Raw genomic sequence first — 25,438 nt, 5'->3', positions numbered from 1 at the left:
CATACACATGGGAAGACATAGGCATGCAGGCAAGCATCAACCATGCAACAAGCGCAGCACGTAAAAATATGCAGTGTTGTTAACTGGCCTTTGGTTCGGTTTGGTTTAGCTTTTGATAAAAAAAGGCATCTGCTTAAGTGTTTGCAGAGCAAATGAAAGCCCTTTCTAAAATTCCTACGCTGGATTGTCATCCTGACAAAATTTAAGCAGGAAAGAGAGAGTGAGAATGAGGGTAAAAGGAAGATGCTTTAGAGGCTGGTGTGCATCATATTTTCCCTGCTGCACTAAACAAAATACAATCTAGAATGGCATGAAGATACTCAATCTACAAAACTGCCTGCCAGTGCTCTTCCACCATCCATCTTCTACCACACACGCCAGACAAGCTAGCTGTGAATCTATTCACTTTCTCTTGATATTTGTATTAGCCTTACAGGTGAAAACTCCTGCCTGTAGCTTCCAGCAGATGAAAAATCTAACCCATCTCCCACCTTCAGGATAAAAACACTTCTATCCATTTTATCTTGAATATTAATCACATCTCGCCTAGAATTCCCAAGTGACTGAATTTGTGAAATGTTTGCACTGCTCACAAGTCCTCATTCCTGCATTCTAAAGGGAAGCCTGTGCATTAATATCATGAGACTCTGATGTGAGCCTTGGAGAGCTTTCCTGAAGGTTAGGCAATTTGGCCAGAGTGCACAAACATTTCTGCAACATACAGAGTGTGAACAGTTCCACATTTAATGAGATGCAACAAAAACTGTCAGATGCTGACAGTTGACTGATGCTGATCTACTCAGCTCAAGATACAGATTTGTTCTGTCTAAGAAGCCTGTAACCAAAGGGATAAGAAGGACAAATGCAGCAGAGCCAAGATTCTATCCCAACATTGGATGCCTCTATGACTGTGGATTTAAGTGCAAATGGCTGCTCTTCATAAAACCACATTTGCAAAATCAGGACTTTAAGGTGGATGGGAGGGAGATTTCAATATGAAAGGTGATTTTTGCAATAGGTTATCAAACAAAACCAGTCCATTAAATTCACACATCTGCTAATAGGCAGAGGGAATCTGAACAGCACATCTAAGCCAGCAAGCAAAACCACAGAGTATTCTTTAGTTCACAGAAAATTTTGTACGAGTTGTTAACAGAAGATTAGAAGTTATTTTAGTTTTCTTATAATTTGAAATTTGACTGTACTGGGATTTACTCACTGAGATAACTCACTAGCCATTCTCCTCTATCCAAAAAGGGAGGCACTGTGTTACTGTCATTTTTAATAAGACTGAATGCTCCTTCTCTTAATAAATTTATTATGTATTTGGACAAATATCCCTAAATCCAAGGAAAGCCAAAAGTGGATTGTTTTTTTAAATTTGCAGCTGAAGAAACAAACACAACTAATCATTCAATGTAAGCACTGTAGCATTTCAGCAAACACTTCCTCTGCCTTAGCATGAAACATAAAATCCAAAAACAGATCAAACCTATACATCAAGATGACCTGTTTGGAGCAACTGTCTACACTAAAATGCATCAAAATTATCTGCTTTTGATTTTTCTATCCATTAAAATACCAAATTCAGAAAAGGAGTAGCACACCTACATGTGACTGAGATACTAACGCTTAGCTGTAAAAAAATTTAATACTTGAAAAATACATTGCAAATTACTATAACAAACTCTGAAGTTCAGTGCAGGTAATATCTCTCAGGTAGGCAGAACTCATGATAACAGAATAGATATACATGATTACACATCTTCAGAGAAAAAAGGCTTGTTCTGGACTGGCATCCAAAATAATATTGTACGTTCTGTTAGGGAAGAACTAAAAGCATTTTTTAATCTAATTTGTAGATGGCTGCAAGTGTATCCACAGCTCTCCATAAAAGAAACCACTGTGCTTGTGCTTTATTGGAAATGGGTGCACTCTGAGTCACACAGGCTGGAAAGACAACAGACAGGTATTTTTTCAAGTGGTGAAATGCATTCTGAAACTTACGGGGGAAAAAAAAGATAAATTATCCCAATTTTCCTTCAAGATTACATTAAATAAACTGGTTCTAAACAAGCAGGCTAATTCCTACATGGACACTACCTAATAACTAGTTCCATAAGGGAGAAGTTGACCTAAAGTTGATGTGGCAGTGGGGAAGCGTGGTTTCTGGCAGGTGGGAGTCAGCAGAGATGGCCACTCTGTTAAGTCACTGTGAGGTAAGAAAGAGATTAATTTACTTCTCCTGCCAAATATACAAGCATGCTTTGTGAGTGGAGGGACCCCACAGCTGCTATAAGCCAGAACCACCTCAGCAGAAGAGAGAGAGCATGGAGCAGGCAGCATGCTAGCAGCTCTTGCTTGTTGCTTACTATGCAGACCACTTGCTGTAACTGATTGTCTGCTGCTCTGCTGCAAGCTCCTTTCTTTCCTCCTTCTGCTGGGTACTGTACACCCAGTGCTAGCCCAAAGCTGCTTCCTTTAGGAGGAAAGGTGGTAAGGAGAAGCAGGTCTGGTTATGACCTGGTGAACAAGATTGACTTAATACAGCTTGGAGCTAATCGAGCTGACCAGTAAAAAAAATTTTCTGGAAGAACAAAGAAAGGCAAGAGCTGCCCTCTATGAAGATGTAAAGGTTTTAGGACACTTGTAGCCCAAAGGCTGTGCTATAAACTCCACTAGTAGGCACAATATTTGCAGATGGCATCTAAAAAGATACAGCATGTCCTCCAAAGAGCCAACAGAAAAAAACTTGAGTACTGGGTGCTACAGATTTGTGCTTTTTTTGGTTTTAATATACAAAGTGTCCACCCATGGAATCTGCTGATGGTTCCACAGTGAAAGCAATGGTTGAGGCTTTCTCAGAGGAAGCCAGTGCCTGTCAGGAGACAGGGTTCTCTCCCCTTACCTGAGAGAAGCCCGCTGTTTCTTCTCAGAGCTTCTCACTTCTTCATTAGGCTTACTTTCAGCTCTATGCCTGGCACTCTGCAAATCTGCCAAGAGAAAATACATTATTTTCACCTTACTGCCCTTGCTGATCAGCATAACTAATGTGTTACATTGCAAATACATTTTTTCCTTGTTGATAGATCAAGATGTAATGTATCTTTTCGTGTAATCTTCTTAAAAGTGCTTTTGTCTGCATGACAGAGTCTAGGCAGATGTAAGCTTGACTGCAGGACATTAGTCAGGGCTAGCTGCAAGCCATGTGGCAGGTTAAATGGAGCCACATTCACACTGACATACTTGTCCCTCAGGAGGGCTCAACAGTTTGGAGCTCGATGCTGTATGAATGTATTTCACAGCTCCCCAGCAGTGCAATTTGCTTATGTCAGCACTTGACTGAGTGGATGTATATATTAAAACTAAAGTAACAAGGCTGTCCTTTCGAATAAGGTGTCCACATTTTCTACTGAAGTATTACTTTAAATACTTTTACGTATTTTAATTTAGTACTACTTTACCTACTGAAGTAATTATGCTGATACAACTATTATAGTGCTGTAATATCAGCAGAGCTAAAGTGATACAAGTCAAAAAGGCCTTAAATCTGCCTTGCTGTACACAAAGACACAACATATACATATGGGTTATTGTGGCTTCCAAAAAGAAACAACCAATGAGGAGAGGGAACCCTAATTTGCTTAGGAGACACTGAAAGGAGGGGAGGCAATTTTGCAACCAAGATCATAAAGCAGGTTCATGGGGTTTAAAATACCCACATAATTATTTGCCTTTAAGTATATATTTATTTGAATTAGCAAAATACAAAGACGAGTTTGTAAGGGATTTTTGAAGGTTTTTGTACTTTTTCCAGTGGCTGACTGCACATCCTTACCAGTATGATTTAACAAGATACTCTTTTTCTTCTGGCTGCCATCTGGTGCCACAGTAAGTTTCACTCGCAGAGTTTTGCTGGAACTAGGAGAATGGTTTACTGATGCATCAACTACCTCATAGATGGTATGAAGCAAGCTGGTAATATCCTATAGTTGGATGGAAACACAAAAAGATATACTATTGTGAAAATGGTATGAAACCTACAGCTTTGATAATTATAACTATTTTGGATTAGGGACAATTAAATGCTGAAATATCCTCAGAAGTCATTGAATTTAAAAGAGTTGAAATTGCACAGAACCTTACAAGCTTCATCAAATGGCGTAAGATTTATGAAATGGGGCAAGCCAGATCAAAATAATAATAGCCCACGGTATTTAGGTTTTCCAAACTGTGAATCAGCAAAATTGTGTTCTGTCTTTTCTTTGATTTCAACAGAACCCGGGGATGACCATTCACAGTGTGCTGAAAATTGAACTCACATGATCACAACAAATGCAGCAGTTGAAGATAATCATGGATATTATAGTCTTAGTACTTCTTGGGGCTTTTTTCTTGGGATAGTTAAATGGCTGATTATATAGAGGAAAACCAGTAAGAGAAGTAGCAGAACTGTAGACCTCAAGTTCGGAAACAAATGATGTCTGAACGTCACTCTATCATATGCATTTTGGGGTCTAGCTTATCTTGCAAAATTCAAACCAGTTCTAAACTTACATTTCTGAACAGCAGAGATTATCCAGTCAGGCCTATTACAGAACATTCTTCACACATCTCTTCAAAGGCAATGGGTCATGAACAAATGCTTACATGTGTGGCTATACCAGAAAGAACACTAGCCTATTTTAATAAGCCAGTTGTTTCAAACAGGAAAACCACTGTTTAGCAGCTGGCGATGCTCAAAGGTCTCTTAGGTTGATCTAATCCAGCCAGGCTCAAATAAGGTACTACCTTAAGCTGCTGTCGTGGTTTAACCCCAGCCAGCAACTAAGCACCACACAACCACCCACTCACTGCCCTGGTGGGATGGGAGGAGAATCAAAACTGTGTAAAACTGTGTTGAGACAAGAACAGTTTAATAATCGAAAGAAAATATAACAATAATAATAGTAATGAAAAGGAAGATAACAAAACCCAAGAAAAGACAAGTGATACATACTGCAGCTGCTCACCACCCACTGACCAATGTTGAGCCAGTCCCCGAGCAGCAATCTGCCCCTCCTGGCCAACTCCCACCAGTTTATATACCGGGCATGATGTCACATATGGTATGGAATATTCCTTTGGCCAGTTTAGGTCAGCTGTCCCAGGTGTGTCGCCTCCCAGCTTCTTCTGCCCCTCCAGCCTTCTTGCTGGCAGGGCATGAGAAGCTGAAAAAAACCCTTGACTTAGTATAAACCCTACTTAGCAACAACTAAAAATATCTGTGTGTTATCAATGTTAGTCTCATGCTAAATCCAAAACACAACACTATACCAGCTACTAAGAAGAAAATTAACCCTGTCCCAGCCAAAACCAGGACAAGTGCCAGGATGAAAAGGAAATCTCTTGGCTCACTGCTTTTCCTCAAAGGGATTTCACCCAAATTGATCTTGGGCACCAACCTAAGGCCAAGGCATACTGATCATTCTAGGCTATAAAGATCCCACTCAATCTATATCTGAGAATTTCTCCATGTTGGTCTTCCTAGTCCTTGATCTATCCTAGTAGCTAAACCCTTTCCAGATGCCCGCAAGCCCAAAGGAAATATCTGAATCATCTTTTGTTAAGTCTAACTGTTTCTGAGGATTAAGTCAGGTCTGTAAAAATTCAAAACCTCTACAATTTTTCCTCTTGCCAGAGGTCATACCCATAACAACAGCAGCATGAAGTTTCGTATGCCCGAATGGGTCCCAGCACTTTACTAGTCAATTTACCACATGGTTCTCTTTATCTAACCAGCTTTAAAGGTGACATAGAAATAATAATTGCTACTCACACAGAATTTCAGGAAATACTGACCTTATGGCCAGGAGAAATGATTTTACAGTACATGATTTTCCAGCTCAATATACAGACTGAATAACTAAATCCTAGAGGGTCCAGAGTTTGTCTGAACATGTAACCTCTCTTAACTTTTCCTGACTCAGTGGAATATCTCCAGACTTGTGAGTTCAAGACAACATATTCATAAAAAGAGAGCAGAATTTGAAGTCTCTCCTTTGTTTCCCCACTGATATATTTTTTCTATCATTACCACAAGAGTCTCTATACTGTTACTACCATGTCAGTAGCTGCTTTCCAGTCTCTTGACAAGAACCATGATCTAAAGCTTGAATGAGGGAAAAACTGCTCAGTGAGAATCTGGTGGACACCTCACAGCTCTTTAACACATCTCACTTCTCACACTTCCACCCTAATTTGAAACCCAGCCAGACCTTTAAATAGACACAGCTGTATCTGAACAGCCAGCTTGAAGGGCTGGATTTTCATTTCACCTATGAGAAAAACCCAATCAAGCAAGAACACAGACAAACAAAATATATCTGTTGTTTTATATGCCCTCCATAAATTATGTTCTAGGAGCATTATGCTATAATCCTACACCTAAATAAGCCAAATCTTCCCCTTCAGTAGAATATTTAAGCACCATTTATTCTTAACAGGGCTTTATACACTCAGCACTTTGGTGAATGGAGCCTTTCCCATACATTCCTTAACAAGCGTTGGTTAGCCAACATGGCATCTTTCCACACAAGGCTACTATCAAGAGGTTATTATCAACTCTTTCATTCACAACAATCTGTCCCCCTTCCTTTTTTTCAGCTACACTAGATGTTTGTACAAGCTGATCATCTAGTCTATTTTAACTTCAATAGGCAAAGACAAAAGTCTTTACTCCCACTGTCCTTTTAAATGATTTTTTTTTGCCAGTGATGAGGTCTAACTTGCTAACTGGCATACAATCTGCCCCTTGGGTTCTGTGAGGGTCTTTCTCAACAAGACGCTTGACTCAGCAGTTGAAAAAGTACTCCCAAATGCTGTCAAGGAAGGCCAGACACAGCATTTGTATGACACATACTTGGCAAGTCAGAGATATGTGCGCACACATATCACGTCAGGACAACTTGCATCTCTCAGCCAAACAGGCCCAAATTAACCCAAATTAATGTCCAGGCTCCAGGCAGTTTAAGAGGCTGCACAGAGGTATCAGGACACCTTGTGGCCTTTGCATTTCATTCCATGTTTAATACCCAGCCTCCTCCATGACAATCTGAACTGCTCTGCATTCTGGCACTGAATGAACACGGCCATCAGACTGGATATATACTGAGATCGAGGTTAGGGATATCCCTAAGTAACCACTTAATGCTTATGCTGATCTTCTAAATACTGACAACAACATTTTTATTATAGGATTCATTTATTTGTGGTCCTAATTTGTGGTGGGAATTCTAGCAAACTGACAGTTCTGATTTGGTCAAACAAATCTGCTTGGGTCATTCCCTACTCTGCCATCTACCAAGGTCCTGGCTGAGTATGTACCAGCTACAAGGCAGCTTGAACCTCCTGTTGCTTTCCAGTTATTGCTTCACGATTATAACATGCAAATTCCTGAGGCACTGATCTCGTAGGAATGGTCTTCATCAATGAGTTCTGAACTGTGACTAAAACTACCTTCTCACAGTCCTTTTTTTGGCAGCTAATATGGTAATGGCTTCTTGTGAAATGAGTAGTACTAGACCATTAACATATATGGAACAAAATTTGGATTTCATAGTTATGTCTGTAGCTGCCCCCAAAAGAATTTTCATCTTCCAGGAGACTGAGGCAATGTATGCTTCCCTTAAAAGCTGTCCCACTGAACGTTATCTGTATTTAAAATTCCTTAAAGAACTGCCTAAAACCATTGAGACAGCTTTAACTTCTACATACCAGCTTGTGCGTTTCATTGTCCTCAAGAAATTTAGCATCAAATATCAAGAATAAAAGCTTAAATAAAAGAATAAATGTTAAATTTTCCTCCCTTCTGGTACACCAACCAGCATGTCTCAGAGACCACCTACCAAACAACCTAACTTTTCCGCACAATGGATTACGATTTTTACTAGTCACGTGATTGAGCAACTGCTTTGCTTAAGACTGCTTGGCACTTCCCTCACAGAAGTTTCATTCCACATTTCTCAAATTTCCTCCCTTTTTACATGAAAAATAAATAAGATTTTTCAGTGTTTCTCATTTTCCCAAAAATATCATTTGCTCATTTTTTAAACTGAAATGGAATTTTAAACCATTTCTAGTTAAAAATCATTGTGGATTTTTAAAGTAGTATATTAAATAGGTAAAGAGAAATAAGAATTAAAAAAAAAAATTCTCTCCATTATAGCAAACAGATTATATTTAGAGAGGAAGTAGAATCTAACTAACTTCTGAGGGGCTTCTACCATGCAGAATTTCTGCTGGGATAGCTAGTTTAATCAAGTAAGAAAACTGAAACTATGACATTTTTCCTCAGAGGAAAACAAATGTTTGCTGGGTAGTATCCAAGCAGCCAGCACATGTCATACCCAGATTTATTTGTGTCTTGTTTATTGAACACCACGGTTGTTTTTTCCAGTGCCGAAGGATTTAACAGTGTTAATCTGTGTGTTTTTCACATCCTATTTTATCAAGCAGCTAATACAACATAGTATATTAAAAAGAGAAACTTTAATAGATTGTCAGAATACTTGCACTAGAAATATTAAAATGGAAACAGTTAAGTCCAGACACGTGTGGTACACACACGTATCTGCAGAACACTTTACAGATCTCCAGTAGGAGATTAGCAGGAATTTAGAACATTCAGATAAACTAATGGGCCCACAAAAAAATAACAAGAGCAAATTATACTGAAGTATTTTCATTCCTTACAGAACTCATGTGACTGAAAAAGTCCCAATTACGGGTATTAATTTTTTACTTCTAAGGAACATTAGTGGTACAGGGGTAACCCTATATTTTCTGTATTAGTGTAGCTTATCATCATAGAATTATCAAACTAGAGACTCCGTAGAGGCTTTTCCAGCAACATTAATTTAACAGAGTGAGATATTTGCACAAAAAAACCTCAAACCAAACCCAAAACAACAACAAAACAGTACCAAAACAAGAAACCTCCCCAAACCCGAAGGAGTTTAATAACACTGAAAGAAAACATTCAGTTTGATTCTTTGTAACTTGTCTGGGAGACACGTCTTTGGCTCCCCTCAAAACCAAAAGAGAAATTCCTATTTTCTCTTAATATTTCTCTCTGACACAAATCCAACAAATCTAATGGCTGAAATGACGGCCCCTCTGATACAGACAGGCACTATTCCTCTATCTGTTGGTTCCACTGCTCTTTCTATATCACGAGTTAATACAACATTGACAAACAGTGAAAACAAGAAAATTTCAAGATAAGGGTCAGGCTGATAAATGGTATCCTCAAAAAAGCCAGTATCTTTCCTTAAGTCAAAGATTAGGTGATGAGTTCTGAATGCAGAAGTAACCTCAAACATTTACACTCATTACAGATGATACAAACAAAAATAACTAAAAAGGGAAAGAAAAAAAAAAAAAAGAAAGGAAACATAAGAGGAAAAAAAATGGGTATTTAATGTATGATACAAAGAACATCTTTAGCATTAAAAATGCATGAAGAGAAACATCAATATCAGTTCATTACTTTTCCCTCAGCAAAAGAAAAGTACAAATGTCTCATTTGTACTTTGTTTGTAGTCTGATTTTTACATACAGCAGGATGTTTTTATTGCAACATCAGCTTTGTTTGATCACATACATTTTTGAATCATTCTTATTTGGAACCTGAAAGGAGCTTCACCTGCTATCTACTCAACAACCAGTCTAGAAGAAATTCCTTTTTTTACTCCTGACAAGCAACTTTCTTGTGTGCTTATTCCTGTACAGCCACTCACCAAAGAAACTCAATTTTCCAAGAAAGATCTGATTTAAAAAAAAAAAAAAAAAAAAAAAAAAAAAAAAAAAGCAGCTACTGTTTATGTAGTATAATTACATTCAGAGAGCTTGATATAAAACCTCATGGATCAAAACACATTAGTTCAATTATCCAAGTTTCAAGTCCGATTACAAATATCCGTGTGAAGATAATTACAGTGCAGCTGTCAGTTCTAAAAATGCCTGCAGTATATAATGAATTGTCCTCTTATGGCTTATAGAATGAAGGGAAACATTATTAGCCAAGTTTTGTAATATACATATTAGAGCAGGAAAAGTTATCTCCCACCGCACCAAAAGGACTGAAAAATAGTCATCTTCTATGACAGAAAAAGCAGTAGTTTAATAATATACAGTAATGCTAATTTTATAATTTGCCATCCCAATAATTATGCTTTCATAATGGGTGTATCTCTTCAACAAGCATGACTAGATCTGAATTTCTAATTATAAGGACTACGGAATATGTCATACACACTCTAGGAGGAAATCAAAGGAGTATTAAGTTCTGAAGATGTTGTTAAGATCCAGAAGAAATTTCACTAAGATGGAATTTGAATGCTCTTGTGGTGATCTGCCATTGTGTAAAACCCAAGGGAAATTTTATCCAGTAACTAAATCCATATCTTATTTAGAATTTTCAAACATTTTAATTAAAAAAACATTCAGTCCACTTGTAAAATTGCACCCCACCTACATGTCTCTTACAAACTTAATTTAACACTGTGCATTCCTTTGGAAACTTTCTGGACATGAAGTCCAATGTTTTAAACACAATGTCTCTGAATCAAATGAAATGGATGTGGGTGGGCAAGTCACTTCCTTTTACAGTGTCTCACTTTTCCAACATGAAAAACAAGAATGATAAGGCTGACTTCTTTTTGCAAAGCACCTTGAGGTGCTTTACAAGTCAGATGATAGAAATCTGACTTAAGAAATTTCATCTCTCTGTTAAATCCAGCTATAAATCCCGGATACATTAAAGTGAAATTTTCAAAGAAGGAGAAAAGGTCTGCACTAGGCTTTTCTCACCAGAACACTGGACCTTTGTTTAGAAAAGCTGACAGGTTCTGAAAGCATTTTCATCAGCTCACTAAATAGCACGGGTACCGATCAGCCCTCTTCCTCAGACTGTCCATTCTGTCCCTGACCCAGCGATATGCTTCACACACTTTTAACTCAAAGCATGTGTCCCATTCATTTTAATTGAAACTATTCACATGTTTAATGTTAGCCATCATTAAGCCCTTTGCTGGATCAGGAGCAGAGCTGCTTAACAAATGACAGTATCAGGCCCGCTATGTTGACTGCCAGTCCCTATGGGGCTAATAGAGCAAGAAATTTTGTGTTGTATGAAGAGACTGACATTCTGTTTTTGTGGTCAAAATTATCTATTATCTGTCCATTATCTATGAGCTGCTATCACTGGTTATTCTTGCACAGACAACTCTTAAATTGCATCTGTACTCAACAGACAACCAATGAGATAAATTATACAAATGGCACTGGAACAGCTTGCAGAAGTAGAGTGTAACATAATTGGGAAACTCTGCAATGGTCCATACTATTTGTTTCTATCTTTGGTCACATGTAAAGAGCTGAAAATTATCATCCTATTTGGTCCTTTGGTTAAAAGAATTTTTTTTGGCACAGGTTCGAGTCTGAACGTAGCAACCTCCAGACCTCAGAGCAGTATAATTTTCAATCCCTGCACAGATTTGGTTTCAGTTAAGCTGCAGTCTGCTCTTGTAGCAGGGAGAGGTAGAATTTGGCTGTAACATATTCTCTAAGTACAGTCAAATTAAGCTCTTTGGTGTACCACATAATCACAAATAATTACTGTATGCATCCTTAAAAGCACAGTCTCATTATGTTCAGCACATGGAACTCCCACTAACATTAATGGGAATTCCATGCCTGAATGTAAAGGACACCCATATGTGTGGGTTTGGGTTTTGTGTGTTTTCCCCCCATTCTTTCAGAGTCATGATAATCTTGTAATGAAGACTTAGCCTTGGGTTGCTAAAGATCTAGGTTCAATCTGCCACAGGTTCTTGTGAGACTTCAGGCAAGTGATTTTATTTTTCTGGTCTCTGTTCCCCATACATTAACAAACACAATACTACTTCCTCACCTCACCCCACCTTCCCCTTGCCCTCTCTCTCTGTATCTCCTCTTCCCATTTGAAAGTCTGGACTTGGCCTGTAACTTTCATCTGGTTATTCTCTTGCACGAGGGGCACAGATTTCATTTGACTATTCAAAGCATTATGAGTAGAAACAATTAAAAAATCCTAATAATGATGTTCATATACACATTAAAAACCCTGAACCACTACCACATTTGGCAGTTTGTTTGTAAATGTTAAAAGAGATTTTCTTCAGTCTTCTAGGAAAAAATTCTGCCCTCATTTGGTCTCTAAGGCCACTACACTTTCAGTATTTACCTTATTCCTTTCAATTAATTGTTAATAATTTTCACAGACACCAGTGTAGCAACCGAGAGAGACAAACCCCGTCAGTTATCTGAAGACACAGGAGGCAGTAAACACACCTCACAAAAAAACCAATGACAGCACATGGCAGTAAATCACAGTAAAAGACATTCTTCTAGAAGAAGAATCATTCAATTTGGAAATAGTTTTGTAAAAGGAGTGTATTCTAATCTATATATCCTCTTATTTGGCTTCTTATTTGCACATGAAACACAACTTGAAGACAACCTGATAATAAAAAAATACACACGGGTATTCTTTGATGGCCATTCACTATGCTTCTCCACCAAATATCGTCAATGGTATTTATACTTGGAGTGAGAAGGCAGAGATCGGCCTAATATTCATGAAAACAACATAACAGTATAGTTAGTTCTACTGGAAAGAATGTCAGAAAGCAACCTTGCTATTTGGTTAGCTTAACTCTGAAAAGCAGAATAGAAGCCAGAACAATATACATTTGCAGGGGTTTATTTTGACAATGTGTTTAGTTGTTCTGTTGTTTCAGATATTTTTCCTCCTCGAATGCCAGTACTATTTTTTAAAGACTAATCCCAGATATTAAACAACAACCAGCTTAAAAAGTGGTACAGTACATCTGAAAACAGTAAACTACTGGTGGGATATTTTCTAGGAGGGAAGGGTCCATGGTAACTGCTGTTTAAGTTGGCAGGACACCTCTATTTCATAGAAGAAAAAATGTTCCTGTTATAAAACACTTCTCTTGTTAGCAAATGCTGCACACAAAGGGGCAGCTGTACTTTGCTTACCTCGCGTGTGACTCTTCCGTTGTTATCAAAGTCATACAGTGTGAAGGTCCATTCTTGCCTGTTATCTTCCTCTACAGACACATCACATTGCAATTCCTAAGAAACATGCAAAGAGCAGCTGATTACCTAAAGCAAAAGGCCTGTTTGCAGAGGAGACTCTCTGTAGAAGGAGGCTGCTTGCTTTCGTCCTTCCTCCCTCCGCCCCTCATGGGAGGAAGCTTTCAGGATATGTCCCGGGGAGGCCTCTGTCCACCACAGTGAAGGAGCCTCATCACAATCACATGATAATCCTAACTCCCTTGGGCTAGACTTTGGTGGATCTGCAAGATGCTTTCTACTTCATTGCAGAAAACACAAAAAGGTAAAAGAAAACTACTCCCTGAAGCGCTTGAACTATAATAAGATTTCCCACAAAAAAGTGAGAAAGAAATTTCTGCTTAATTCAGGAAGAGAAAGGTAACAGAAATAGACTCACAGTACAAGGCGGTACACCACAGTGCTGGGAGTAGTCATTAATAAAAAGTGGACATATGGCACAAATCCCCACCAGCGAGGCCTGTCCTTGACACAGAAATTTGATAACGAAAGGTTGTCAGAGTTAGTGCAGTACAGCCTCATGCCACTGAAGCTCCTGAAATGGAGCATGCCTAGGAACTGGCAGGTAAAACCAACCTGGGAGTAGTACCTGGCCCTTATTTTAACTGTGCTTCTGTTAGTGAGAGTGTGATCTGTGAAAAGCCTGAAAGAATCAATTTGTTAAAGGGGAAAAAAATCCCCAAACCAAAACCAAGACTTCAGCGAAGAACAAAGGATGCACTCTGACTGACTCCAGTCACCTGGGTGCAAATCATTTCCTTTCTCTCAAGACCTGTGCAATCAGAATTATCCAGAGCCACAACAAGGCAAAACAGAAAAGTTAACAGTGCAATTAAAATGAAAGCCACTGTATGCAAGTAAAATAAACTGCTCCAAATAGCTTCGGCATGATAGAGCTCAAAATACCTGGTTGATCTTCTGACTTGAAACCAATTCCCTACAGCAGTTACTGGTACCCCCTGTCCCCTGCTGAGTTCAAAGGCAGTCTTCTCTCAGTTGTAACAAGCCCGGCTGAGAGCTGCCAAGTGCCCCACACTCTACTGTGGAAACACAGTTTCATATTACATAAACATTCCCGGCACCTTTAAAAGCCAAATCACACCACCTCAGACTTAGACCTCTTGTCTCAACACTCGTGTTTCTGATTCTTTTATACCTTTGAAACATCTTAGCTTCTATCTTACATAGCTGGAAAACTTTCATTTGTAGAACAAGAGGAAAATATCAATAGTTGGTTTCTTGCCACATATTAATACTTCCCTGTCCCAAATCGCCTAACATAACATCTTTATGTGAGGATGTGCTCTGCTTAGTTAAGAGCCATGGCAACCTTCCCTACATTAGTCATGGTGCCTAGTACCAAGTGCTAACCTTTATGGCATGCCAAGAACTACTTGGGAACAAACACAGACTTTGTCGGTACAGTGGAGTTCCAGCTACTCTGGCACCAACCATGTTGACAGGTGTCCTCCACTGTTCAAATATCAAGGCACTGTTAATTGCAATTTATCATGCCTTTCCTGTCTGCAAATGTCTGCTACTCGAGGCAGAATAAAAAATGTGCCTAGAAAAAGAGTTATCGCTGTGCAAAAAAAAGAAAAAAAAAAAATGCAGGAAAAGTCCCTTCCCCCCAGAAGGCACACAAAGCACCTAGCAACACCTGAACTGCCTATGGGAAAGCTACCTCCTTCTAATCAGCCTTGAAACAGTAAAAACTAAATCGTACCAGACTACTAAATCTGCTCTAGAGAAGGAAACAAACACTCGAGCCATGCTGCAAGGTGGCTGCATGGTCTTTTAAATAACAATTGAGGAACGCAAAGCTCATTAATGTGACAGGCTGACAGCACTGAAAGGTAGAAGTTTGCCATGTCTGCTGGAGTGCAGAGAGATGAAAATTCGTGCTGTTTCTTGCTGGTACCAGAATATCTTCCTCCTCACCAAGACAGACAACCCTAGCTGGATGACAGCATGTTTCAATACTCATATTTATTAAATCACTCCCTACATAAACAAACCCCGCCAACTACACACAATGTCTGGCAGTTTTATGATGTTTGTAAGTCTACAAGGAAACAGACCATCAGACTCATTGCCCTCCAGGATCCTTCTCCTCCTGCCATGTGATCAGATGGATTTCCCATGTAGCAGGTCAGGGTTATTTCACTTTGGAGGCCCAGGCACAGAAGACCGATCGTTAAAGTAGCATTCACAAGCATCTTTTACACTAGGCAGATTTAACCAAGTGCTATAGTCCATGAAATTCAGTTTAAAGCTTTGATAACATGGTAGCTGGAATAATAAATTACTAACAAAAGGATCACAGATAAATGCCTCTACTTACTGTACATTTCAGATCCTACAGAGGAATGATCATCATTTGATCCTCCCCAAACCTGGAAATAAATCTCACTAATCACCTCATAAGGAGCACCAATAGTAAGACACGTACTTGTGCCAATTCAGCTTCCTCCTGTACCCATTACAATCATCGAGAGCTACATACATGCATCAGAGGGCATTACTTGGTCCACAGGTTATTCTTCTACCATAATTATGCACATGAAACTTTAAAATATAGAGGACTTACTTCAAATTTCAGTTGCTTCTTGGAACCTGTGCGTGTGTCACTTTCTTTTTCTGTTTTCTTTTCATCTCCACTGCAAACTCCATCTGTCTTCTCTGGAGGCAAAGCCACTGCGAAAAATATATTTAAGAAAGAACGCTTATACGAAAATGTCAAAGCAGTCTTATATTTGCAAATCTGTCTTTATATTTAGGTTGAAACTGATTTCAGCAAACTTGCATGAGAGGATCATTATACTTGATTTGCTTTTGTGTTCACTGTACATCTGGCATAATTTCAGCAGACAATCTACCAACAGCTTTTGGTACACTACCTCTCCTACAAACATCACCAGAGTCACAGGAAATTCAAACACAGTATTATAAGAATATAAATAAGCAGAACTGCTACTGTAAATAAGTTGAATAATTTGCAAAGTATTGAAAGTTTGTGACATATTGCAAAAACACCAGCAGTGAATGAAGTAATGAAGTTGAAATGAAGTTCTCATTCTGTTCCAGTTTCCCTCTTCAAATACACACAAACATTACTACCTTCCAAAAAGGTAACGCTACCTGCTGAAAAGGTTAAACTGCATTTTTTCAAGTATATATGAAGTATATTTCACCTGAGTTTCAAGTTGAAATATTATGCTTTTGCATAATTCAACAGCACTCATCAATAGGAGCATCAATACTAACATCTATTACACATTTATCACAACATATCATATATATCATATATCACCTATATAACAGAAAGATAGATCGATATAGATAGATATATATAGATATAGATATAGATATATACACTTCTCATGTGGATTAAAAGATAAATGCCCAGGAGATTAACAGCCATGCCTTTGGCTCCTGCAGAGGCACTCAGTCTTGTACATGACAAAACCCTATATCTGAAGTAAATTAATTCTATATTCATCAGCATTATGAAAATATACACAGACTTTTTAGCCCTACCATCAAAATTTTTAGATATATAGACTTTTTTATGCATCCACATATCTCTGCCAACAATGTTACGCCCATACTTCATTAGGCATAGCAGCAACCCTGTCTACTCCCCAAAAAATAGAAGATATTGCGAGAATGTGGGTCTTAAAAGTCAGCATTTTTTCTCTTGCACTGCAGTATTTGCATGTACCCAAGGCCTTTATCCTAATGCTATGTAGGAATAATTTCTTGGGGATGCCTTTCTAAGTAAGATCTTAGTGCCAGTTCTTCAGTAAAGTCAGATTCCTTGCAAAAAAGGAGACACGATCCCCTTTTGTTCAGGATAACCCATTTCAAACTGGGTTTACTCTGTGGCTCTCTCGGTGTTTGGCATTACTGAAGTGCCTCCCAAGCATTCTACAGGAAAGCAAGTCACTAATGTGCTAGAAATTAAGATACTGTGTTAGCCATTTTCCAGCATTTTCTTCCACATTTAAGATAGAACAATTACATAAAAACAAACTAACAAATCTACTCTAACTATCTCTCAGAAATTCCAAAAGCTAAGATTTGTGCCACAACATTCACATTGCCACACTGCAATATACATCACATTTTCTAGTCTTATTTCCTTGTTTAGATTTAATGCTATTGTATTACCTTTCTCTTCAGTTTTCAGAACTGTGGCATACTATAAAAGATTAGAATGTGCAGTTAAAAAAAAAGAGGGAATGAGATAGAAACCCTAGCCTTTGCAATTTCCTGACTTTGATACTTAGTTGCAGTTTTAATATTATACTAATGCCATCTTCCCAACACACATATGTAATTTGCATTGTACAAATGCACACAGACATGGCATTAATCATATGCATACTGACACACTGATAGACTTTGATTTCTACACCAAACCATGTTAGGCTTCCCTATGCTAAACATAAGCTAAGCAGGAAGGTCAGCTGAATGAAGAGAAAGCCCACTTCACAGCAGTTTCTTCCCTTGCCCTTTAAAATCTGACATTATTTGGATGAGCAGGGACTATTTCTTAGGAGGCTTTTGTATTGTATTTATCATAAAGAAAGCACATATTAAAATAAATGTTATTTACAGTACAGAACTTTGATGTATGTCTGAAGGAGGGCTTTATACTCTATACTTTGTCCATAAACACAACTCCATATTCCTAGAAGTTCAAAGCTAAGACCACAAAAAGATCCCCTCCATAAAACAAAAGCCAACATTTGGTTGTCTACCTTAGTCCAGACTTCTTGTTTCCTTCTAAAATCAATAAGAAATGAAAAGGTAATGTGGGCATTCAGAACAAGGACTGTAACACTGCCAGTGGTTCTTCATAACTATCAAATATGCCCCTAGATCTTCAGTGGCTCATCTGTGTCAGTGATCACTTTTCTCACATGAACAGTTCTAACTAACCTGACAAACATCTTTATAAGGGACTTGTGCAATCCCTCACAATCTCGCTGTAGGGAATGTGAAATAAATGAAAGCTGGGATGGTATGACCCCTAGCTTTGCTGAACAGTGGACAACAAATCAGGAAAAAAAAAATTCACCCCTGTTATCAAACATACTTTTAAAAGTATACAGGTACATAATGGCCAAAAGACTTCTACAGTTGTCTGTCATCTGTTAAGGGACAGCATGCCAAACAACACTGGCATGGCAAACAGCATGAGGCTGGGAGCGCTGAGGAGCAGATCCTGCACAAGGTGACTATTCCCTGCCCCAGTGCTCTCTGTTGGGTTTTTCTGTCAAAACGAAGTGTCTTACAGAGCATTCTCTCCCTGCCACCACCACCACACTCCTGAACTGTGCTGGAAAGTGCCGGCATGTGCAAAGAACACCAGCATTCCCCAGTCACAGGGTGCTTCAGAGAGGAACGGCACAGAGTTACCTTCTGGTTTCAGGAACTGCCCTTTCACTGGCACGTTTAATAATCTTTCTGGATGTACAGTTTGTGTGTTCAGATAAGAAGCTTTCACTTTAATGTATAATTTATGTAACAGATGAAAAATGTGCTCTGACAAATTAGTCTTCTCAAAAAAACAAGAGTTCAGCTATTGGGGAAGGAGGGGATACATCTTGCAGTACACTCCTTGGGAGAGTTTAAATACTGTATGCCAGAAATTATCCTCTTTGAGCTTCGCTGACCTTTGATCTGAAGAACTCATTGGCCTTGCTGCTCCAGGGAATTATCCATTGAAATCAGTTGCTCATTTTGGAGCTCAGATGAAATGGGGCAATCTGGTGATCTCATCCTGATGTCAAGTTTCATTCAGCAAAGAAAAATGAAATCTAAATGAGGAAACTTTAAAGGGGAATAGGGAGGTATTAAAATAATATTTATGAGTGATCAAATAATGTGTCTGTGCATATATTCTCTGCAAATTTAAAAATACATATTGGAGTACGACTGTTTTGTCTGGGAAGAGAAGGGTAAGTGTTTGGTATCTTGTTTCTATACTTAGTTTTGACTATTGACATGCACTCAGTTTCATGAAGGATACAAACACATGCTGAAACTACTTATAAATACAACGAGAATGTCTGCTTTGGACAGTTAAAACTGGCAGCCTGTAAACAGAGATTCACCAGTGAGCCACATGCCAAGGTTCAGATATATTCACAATGTGAACTTCCTTTCAGATCTGCCAATGATATTTAAGTAGCCCAGACAAGATAGTTATCTCAAAGGAGTGGGGAGAATTAATAGACTTGTGTTTCCAAAGTCTAGGGCATCAGAAATAGGTCCACATACAATACATCATCTGTGTAAAAATACTTACTTACCTCCCCACTCAGATAACAAGTCCTGACAAAGAGAACGTGCTATATAGACAAATACAGAGAAACCTACCCTTGTTGTGGGAATCCACAACTGGAGGGGAAAAAAAAAAAAAAAAAGTATATTTATTGCTTCTCATGGGAATAACCATATGCTCTCAAAAACAATGTTCTCTAACAGAATGTTTCATGAATTGAAATACTGCATATGTTTTCTTTATGATGTTCTCTTTTCTTGTTCATTATTAATGGTCTTGTATTCACTTCTATAACCTTAAGACACTATAAAAATGCGTCTGGACAATATTTGAAATTGGAAAGACAATAAAGGAAAAATATTAACTTGGAAAAATTGTGAAATACCATTCTTTCATGAAAAACAAACTGACTGGCTTAAGTGTACTAGCAGATGTTTCTCTCTAAGATTGTTAATTACTACCACCCAATTGCTCATAATTGAGGTGGGGGAGGAAGACAGGGAGAGAATGAACACCAGTTTAAAGGTATTAAGACTCATCCCTGAAGAATTAAGGGTTTTTTCAGGGGTTTATTCATTCCTAAGAAAAGAAGGGGGTAATAATTCCAACTGCTCCATAAGAATCACCAAAAAAATCCCAGAAATGAGGTAAAACCAATTGCTGTGCTGCATGTATTGAATGAGCATATAATACTAAGCTTCAGACAGCCAAACCATACTTCAGTCACCTTCATTCTGCATCTGAGAATAAGGGGGAGAAAAAACAGCCAAAATACAGCTCCAGTCAGATGGAAAAGTGACTGTTTAAACTTTCACTCTCACTCAGGAGGCTTGTCATTTCAGATTTCTCAAAGCCTCATTCAAGGAAAGCACCATATTCTTTAACAAATTCTCTTCCTTCTCTACGTAAGGATAGTTTCCCTCTGTTTTTCAATTGTACTTAGCATTTTTGTCGGATTAAGAGGTTCTCGTGGCCAGAAACAAAAAAGGATGCAACTCTGATGAAAGTTCAGGTCTATATTACAGCTACCAAGTCCAAATTTGCACAGCAGTTAGGAGAACTTGGGCTAAAGATGAGCTACTTGAGAGCCTCTTTGGGATGACAGTCAATCCAAAAGGTATGTGATGTATCATGGGGCCTTAACTCAGAAAACAGAAGTACGGGAGAAGCTAAGCAATTACACAGTGATAAATTATGACTGGACATTACCAGTAACTATTATCTTAACGTCAGGGTCATCACCGTGTAATTTTTGAGAGAAAGCAGAGTAAAGATAAAATTGGAGAATTGACAAAAATGTCACCTATGAAAGTCAGCATCTGGCATACATGAAACCAAATTCTTTGAAGGGAAATATTATTAGCCTTCCCCTCAAGTCAGATAGGCTGGATTCCACAACAATTCTTTACATCTACTACCAGAAACAAAGGAACAGAATTATCTGTACATGGGGAAAAACAACAAACCACACACTAGAACCTAAGACTTGTGGGGAAGTAGGATAAAAGGAAAATTTAAAAATGCACAGATGTATCCAGACAAGGAGATGAAATCATAAGCACTTCTTAGAAGCTCAAATTGAACTTCGGGAGCACTATTTGACTGGTGGAATCGAGCATCAAAGAGCTGGTCCAAGCGAGCTCAGTAGTAAAACTCCTACTGATGTCAGGCAATAGGGTAAGAGTTTCACTTCCAATTTACACATCTAGCAGATGCAGCAGAACTTAAAGTCAGAGACTATGAGGACCAAAGGGATAGAAAAAGAATTAAATGGCTGTTTTTTCCAAATTATCAGGTTCTGTCAATATTTTTTTCATTGTAAATCAGGTTTGACATGCATAACTGACATTCTTCACTGACTGCACGACAACAAGCAGAGAAATAACTATGTTAGAAAGTCCAAACTGAGAAGTTGTCCTTTAATTAACAATTACATTCACATTCAGATTTCAATTTTAAATTCTCCTGAAGGCCATGGATTAAGAAATATCACCCCCATTAAGCACACAGTTCGGTTTTATTGCACAGAGTTGATTGAAATATATCCCCAACAAAGATAACTCTGCTTGAGCAAAGGTCCTCATCTCCAGCAGCAAATGAATGTAGACAGAATAGGACCAGGAAGGGAGCAACATTCCTGTTCCACAGCCACCAGAACAAGCGCAGAGAAAAACAAGCTCATCCTGGGTCAGTGCCAAAAGCGTGTATTCAACTTTCTCTGGCTGAAAGCTGAAGATGATGAATTAGACACACCCTTCAAAATAACAAAGATCAAGCTGCCTTCTCTGAAACTTACTGTAGGGAAATTAATTGTCCATTTTCAGTCTGGTGGGACAAGTCATAACCAATTTAGCTAGAGCTGTACTACTAGTACTTTGCACTAGTCTGGGATGGGTATTTCAACCCAAAAATATGGAGAGCAGTCTTTTTCTTCTACTTCACTGTTTCCTACTGATGGTCACAACACAAATTAAAGGATCAATGGCACACCGTGAAGTAGAAAAAAAAAAGATTCAAGGTGTCTCAAGACCTACTGACAGCACCCAAGGACGGGCAGACAGTTAGGCACAGAACAGAGGGGTAATGACTCAGACCATGTGATGGCCTGCAAAAAAACACCATCAAAACCAGACAATCAAAGTATGTTTTAACCATTTAGGCATCAGATAATGATTCTAACTGACCAGTCACCACTAGGACATTTGGGAATGGCTAAACTGAAATTCACTCAAATGTTCAGACATTTCACTCCTGAATAAAAAGGAGTCAAACTCTCAGGTCTATGCAACACCACGTCCCTTAAAACTTCAATTCCTTTTGCCAATCCCAATAATTTGACACATGTAAGAGTATTTCCAAGCCTTGATACAGAATCACAGATTTCTGTCTAGGTCTGGTGTCTTTTTTTTTGGCTGCTGGGTTGGGGAAAAATTTTTTTACTATCTCCTTACCAAAGAAAGTTTTGTACTAAAGATGCATATATATAAAGGACAATACAGTCTCTCTCTGCTAGCTTGGGTGTAACTCATACATGCTTAAACACTAAACCTAGATTTCTCACACTCTCTCTGGAGGGAGTTTGCTGAAGGGAGGGAGTTTGTTGAATTTTGCCAGATTATGATTCCCTTTTCCAATTAGTTCCCCAACTGGCTGTATTTCATCAACAGCAACTGCCAGATTAAATGCCTTACTTGACCATCTTCACCCAATACACTTTGATGTTCAGTTCTCAAGCTTCAAAATACCTTTTGGATGAAGATCAGACAGCACTAAACAGAATTACTAATTAATTAAGCAAAGTTAAATTTTAAACACTGTTTGTTGTGCTAGCCAAAATCCTGAACAGAACAGTCTTTTTTTTCCCTTCCTCATCAGAGATCAAAGAAGATCATTTCTCCCTCCCCTCCCCTATCTTAAAAAAAAAAAAAGGGGGGGAAGGGGGGGACTAGAAGGAGAGAATCTCCATAAGTTTTGGTCAGAATAGTTCAGGATGATACCTGTAGCAGCAAGATCTGTGTTTGATCAGCGGGCATATCAAAAGCCACATTAACAAAATGCAATCTGCTAGAACTATCTGTATCATTAACATGGGTAAGTACTTCTTAAGTGAAAACTGTCACTGTCATATGGACCACTTAGCATTTTCTAATAGCATTATGTGTTTCTGGAGCTCTGAATGGGCCTGAGAAGCGTTGAAGTCTGTTACTCAACAGTGACAGATGGGGACACCAACTCATTTATAACTTAAAGCAAACGAATACAGACCTCTCTTCTCTGAAGATGGCCATACACTGATTTTGGTTAGTAACTAGCAACAATTTTGCTTTTTAAAAATTCCTTCTCAGTGTAAGTTGCAGATATGCATGTTCACACATGATATTCTGTCTTAAATTTTCTTTGTCTCTTTGGATTTCTTTCCCCTGAGATTCACAAGAGAAGAAAAAGAAGAAAAAACTCAACCACTACATAACCCTTTATTCAAATGAAGACTGAGTAGGTAATGTTTATTAATAATGTAGCCTTTGATATCAACTCACTCCCATCTAACTTAGATGTTCAATGGGAAAATCATGTTTCCACCACCTTTGCTATGATAACAGGGCCTCTAAAGGTATCTGAACTGTAAGATTCATTTAATCAGAATTGCTTCCCATGAGGAAGAATGTCACTCTGACCCTTACAAAGCTAGCCTTTTACAGAGAGCAACATTGTGGACCTGTATTGTAATGTTATTTTGGCTGTGATCAATCAGTTGCATATCTGACAACTCTCTCATAGTTAATACTCAGTAGCAGCTTCCGTGTTCCCAGCCTCAGAGCCCTACGTCTTACTCAGAGAGGTGGGAGGAAGGCAGATTGATCCACAACACAAATGAAAAGCAATATAGTGACTAATAGTCCAGCATATACATGTATGTGCACAAGCATAAGTCCCTTTTCCTTTTCATATTTATACGTGGGTGTATGGTACTAAGGTAATACATCACAACCGAAGAAACATGCAGAGAAATAAAATTCACCAAGGTTTGACCCCACCACCTTATAAAGTCTAGACAGCACACAGGATCTCATCACAAGAAATCATAAGAGTGATTTGGGTTGGAAGGGACCTTAAAGATGATCTAGTCCCACCCCCCTGCCCTGTGCAGGGACACCTTCCACCAGCCCAGGTTGCTCACAGCCCCGTCCAGCCTGGCCTTGAACCCTGCCAGGGAGGGGGCAGCCACAGCTTCTTTGGGCAACATCTGCCAGTGTCTCACCACCATCACAATGAAGAACAACTTCCTTAGATTTAATCTAAACTTAGCCTCTTTCAGTTAAAAGCCATGATCTCCACAGAGCAAATGCAGGTAACTGCTCATCATTATTAATAATTATACTACAGCCTAAAGACCACAATCAGAGATGGAAGCCCGTTGTGCTATGTACCGCTCAAAATGATGAAGATGAGACACTTTGGAGCATCCCTCCTTACAGCAGGATACAGCCCTTCCTACTGCTCTAGAGAGCCCATGTGTTTCACAGATGAAGTCAGCTTCCCACACCCTTTGGTGCAAAACGCTGTAACATCCTCCTAGGCAGTGTCACTGTGAATTTTCATTCAAGTGTAGTGTCTTGAAATGTTGGTGGCAATCACTACTGGCTAGTGGGGCCTGGGCAGCCACCCCTCCAGGGGCACAGGTAGCCTAGACCAGGGCAGGCAGGCGGTGCACAGTGCAGCTCCCAGAGGGTCCTGCAACAGGAACAAAGAACAGTCCTCCCCTGAACACCAATTCACCAAGAATATCCTTCCACACCTGGATGGCTCCACTCTCTGTAAAGGCTCATTAAAATAATGAAGGTAAAAAAAAAAACAAAAAACAAACAGCTCTGCAGCACTGAACTTAGGCTTCATGCCTCCAAGTGCTTACGAGGGACTATAACTCCTCCTTAAATAAGTCTTTTGCACACAGAGTTCAGGGCTGCCTTGGCTCCCCTCGCCCACTGACCCCCCAGCACTGAGTCCTGCACACAGCCCCAGCTGCAAGGTACAGCAAAGCTCTCCGCTCCTCCAGAGCCCTGTGAAAATTCCTCGGGTAGCAGCTCTTTTACTTCCGGATATTTTGTTTTACAACTACTATTCCTTCCATCTCTTTGTTACCTTTACAGTTTTAAATCCTTTTCAGTACAAAGTTGGGCACTTTGTATGACATATTTTACTGGTGAAAGGACCTGGATTGCTAGATCAGATTTTTAAGGCAAGAAAAACCTGATTACTGGTATTTTTAATTTTTTGGTAGGCTGGGGGTTGGGACTTTCCATCTAACAAGAGCAGCTGGACTCCAAGCTCTTTCAAGAGCAGAAATGTTGCTTCAGGTTCATTTCCACAACCCCATAGTGCTGCATTTATTATTTGCTTTTACTCACAAACTAGTTGTGGTTACGAAAAAAACCCTCTTCCAAACAAATGACATTTTATCTTTTT

At 38.9% G+C, this 25,438-nt stretch overlaps 1 protein-coding gene across 1 annotated transcript in view; it reads right to left on the bottom strand.

Moving 5' to 3' along the window:
- Window positions 1-25,438, bottom strand: part of NKD1 (naked cuticle homolog 1) — a 116,719-nt gene that overhangs the window by 6,574 nt on the left and 84,707 nt on the right. The window contains exons 4-7 of the mRNA XM_026856957.1: window positions 15,770-15,876; window positions 13,084-13,179; window positions 3,839-3,986; window positions 2,909-2,993 (exon numbers count right to left, since the gene is read on the bottom strand). Coding sequence (XP_026712758.1) covers window positions 2,909-2,993; window positions 3,839-3,986; window positions 13,084-13,179; window positions 15,770-15,876 — 436 coding nt within the window. The remainder of the gene's footprint in view (window positions 1-2,908; window positions 2,994-3,838; window positions 3,987-13,083; window positions 13,180-15,769; window positions 15,877-25,438) is intronic.

The sequence above is a fragment of the Athene cunicularia genome, assembly GCF_003259725.1.
Source record: "Athene cunicularia isolate RWA chromosome 11 unlocalized genomic scaffold, athCun1 chr11_part1, whole genome shotgun sequence".
NCBI lineage: Eukaryota > Metazoa > Chordata > Aves > Strigiformes > Strigidae > Athene > Athene cunicularia.
The sequence above is the reverse complement of the archived record's forward strand: the minus strand, read 5'-3'. Positions and strand labels throughout refer to the sequence as shown.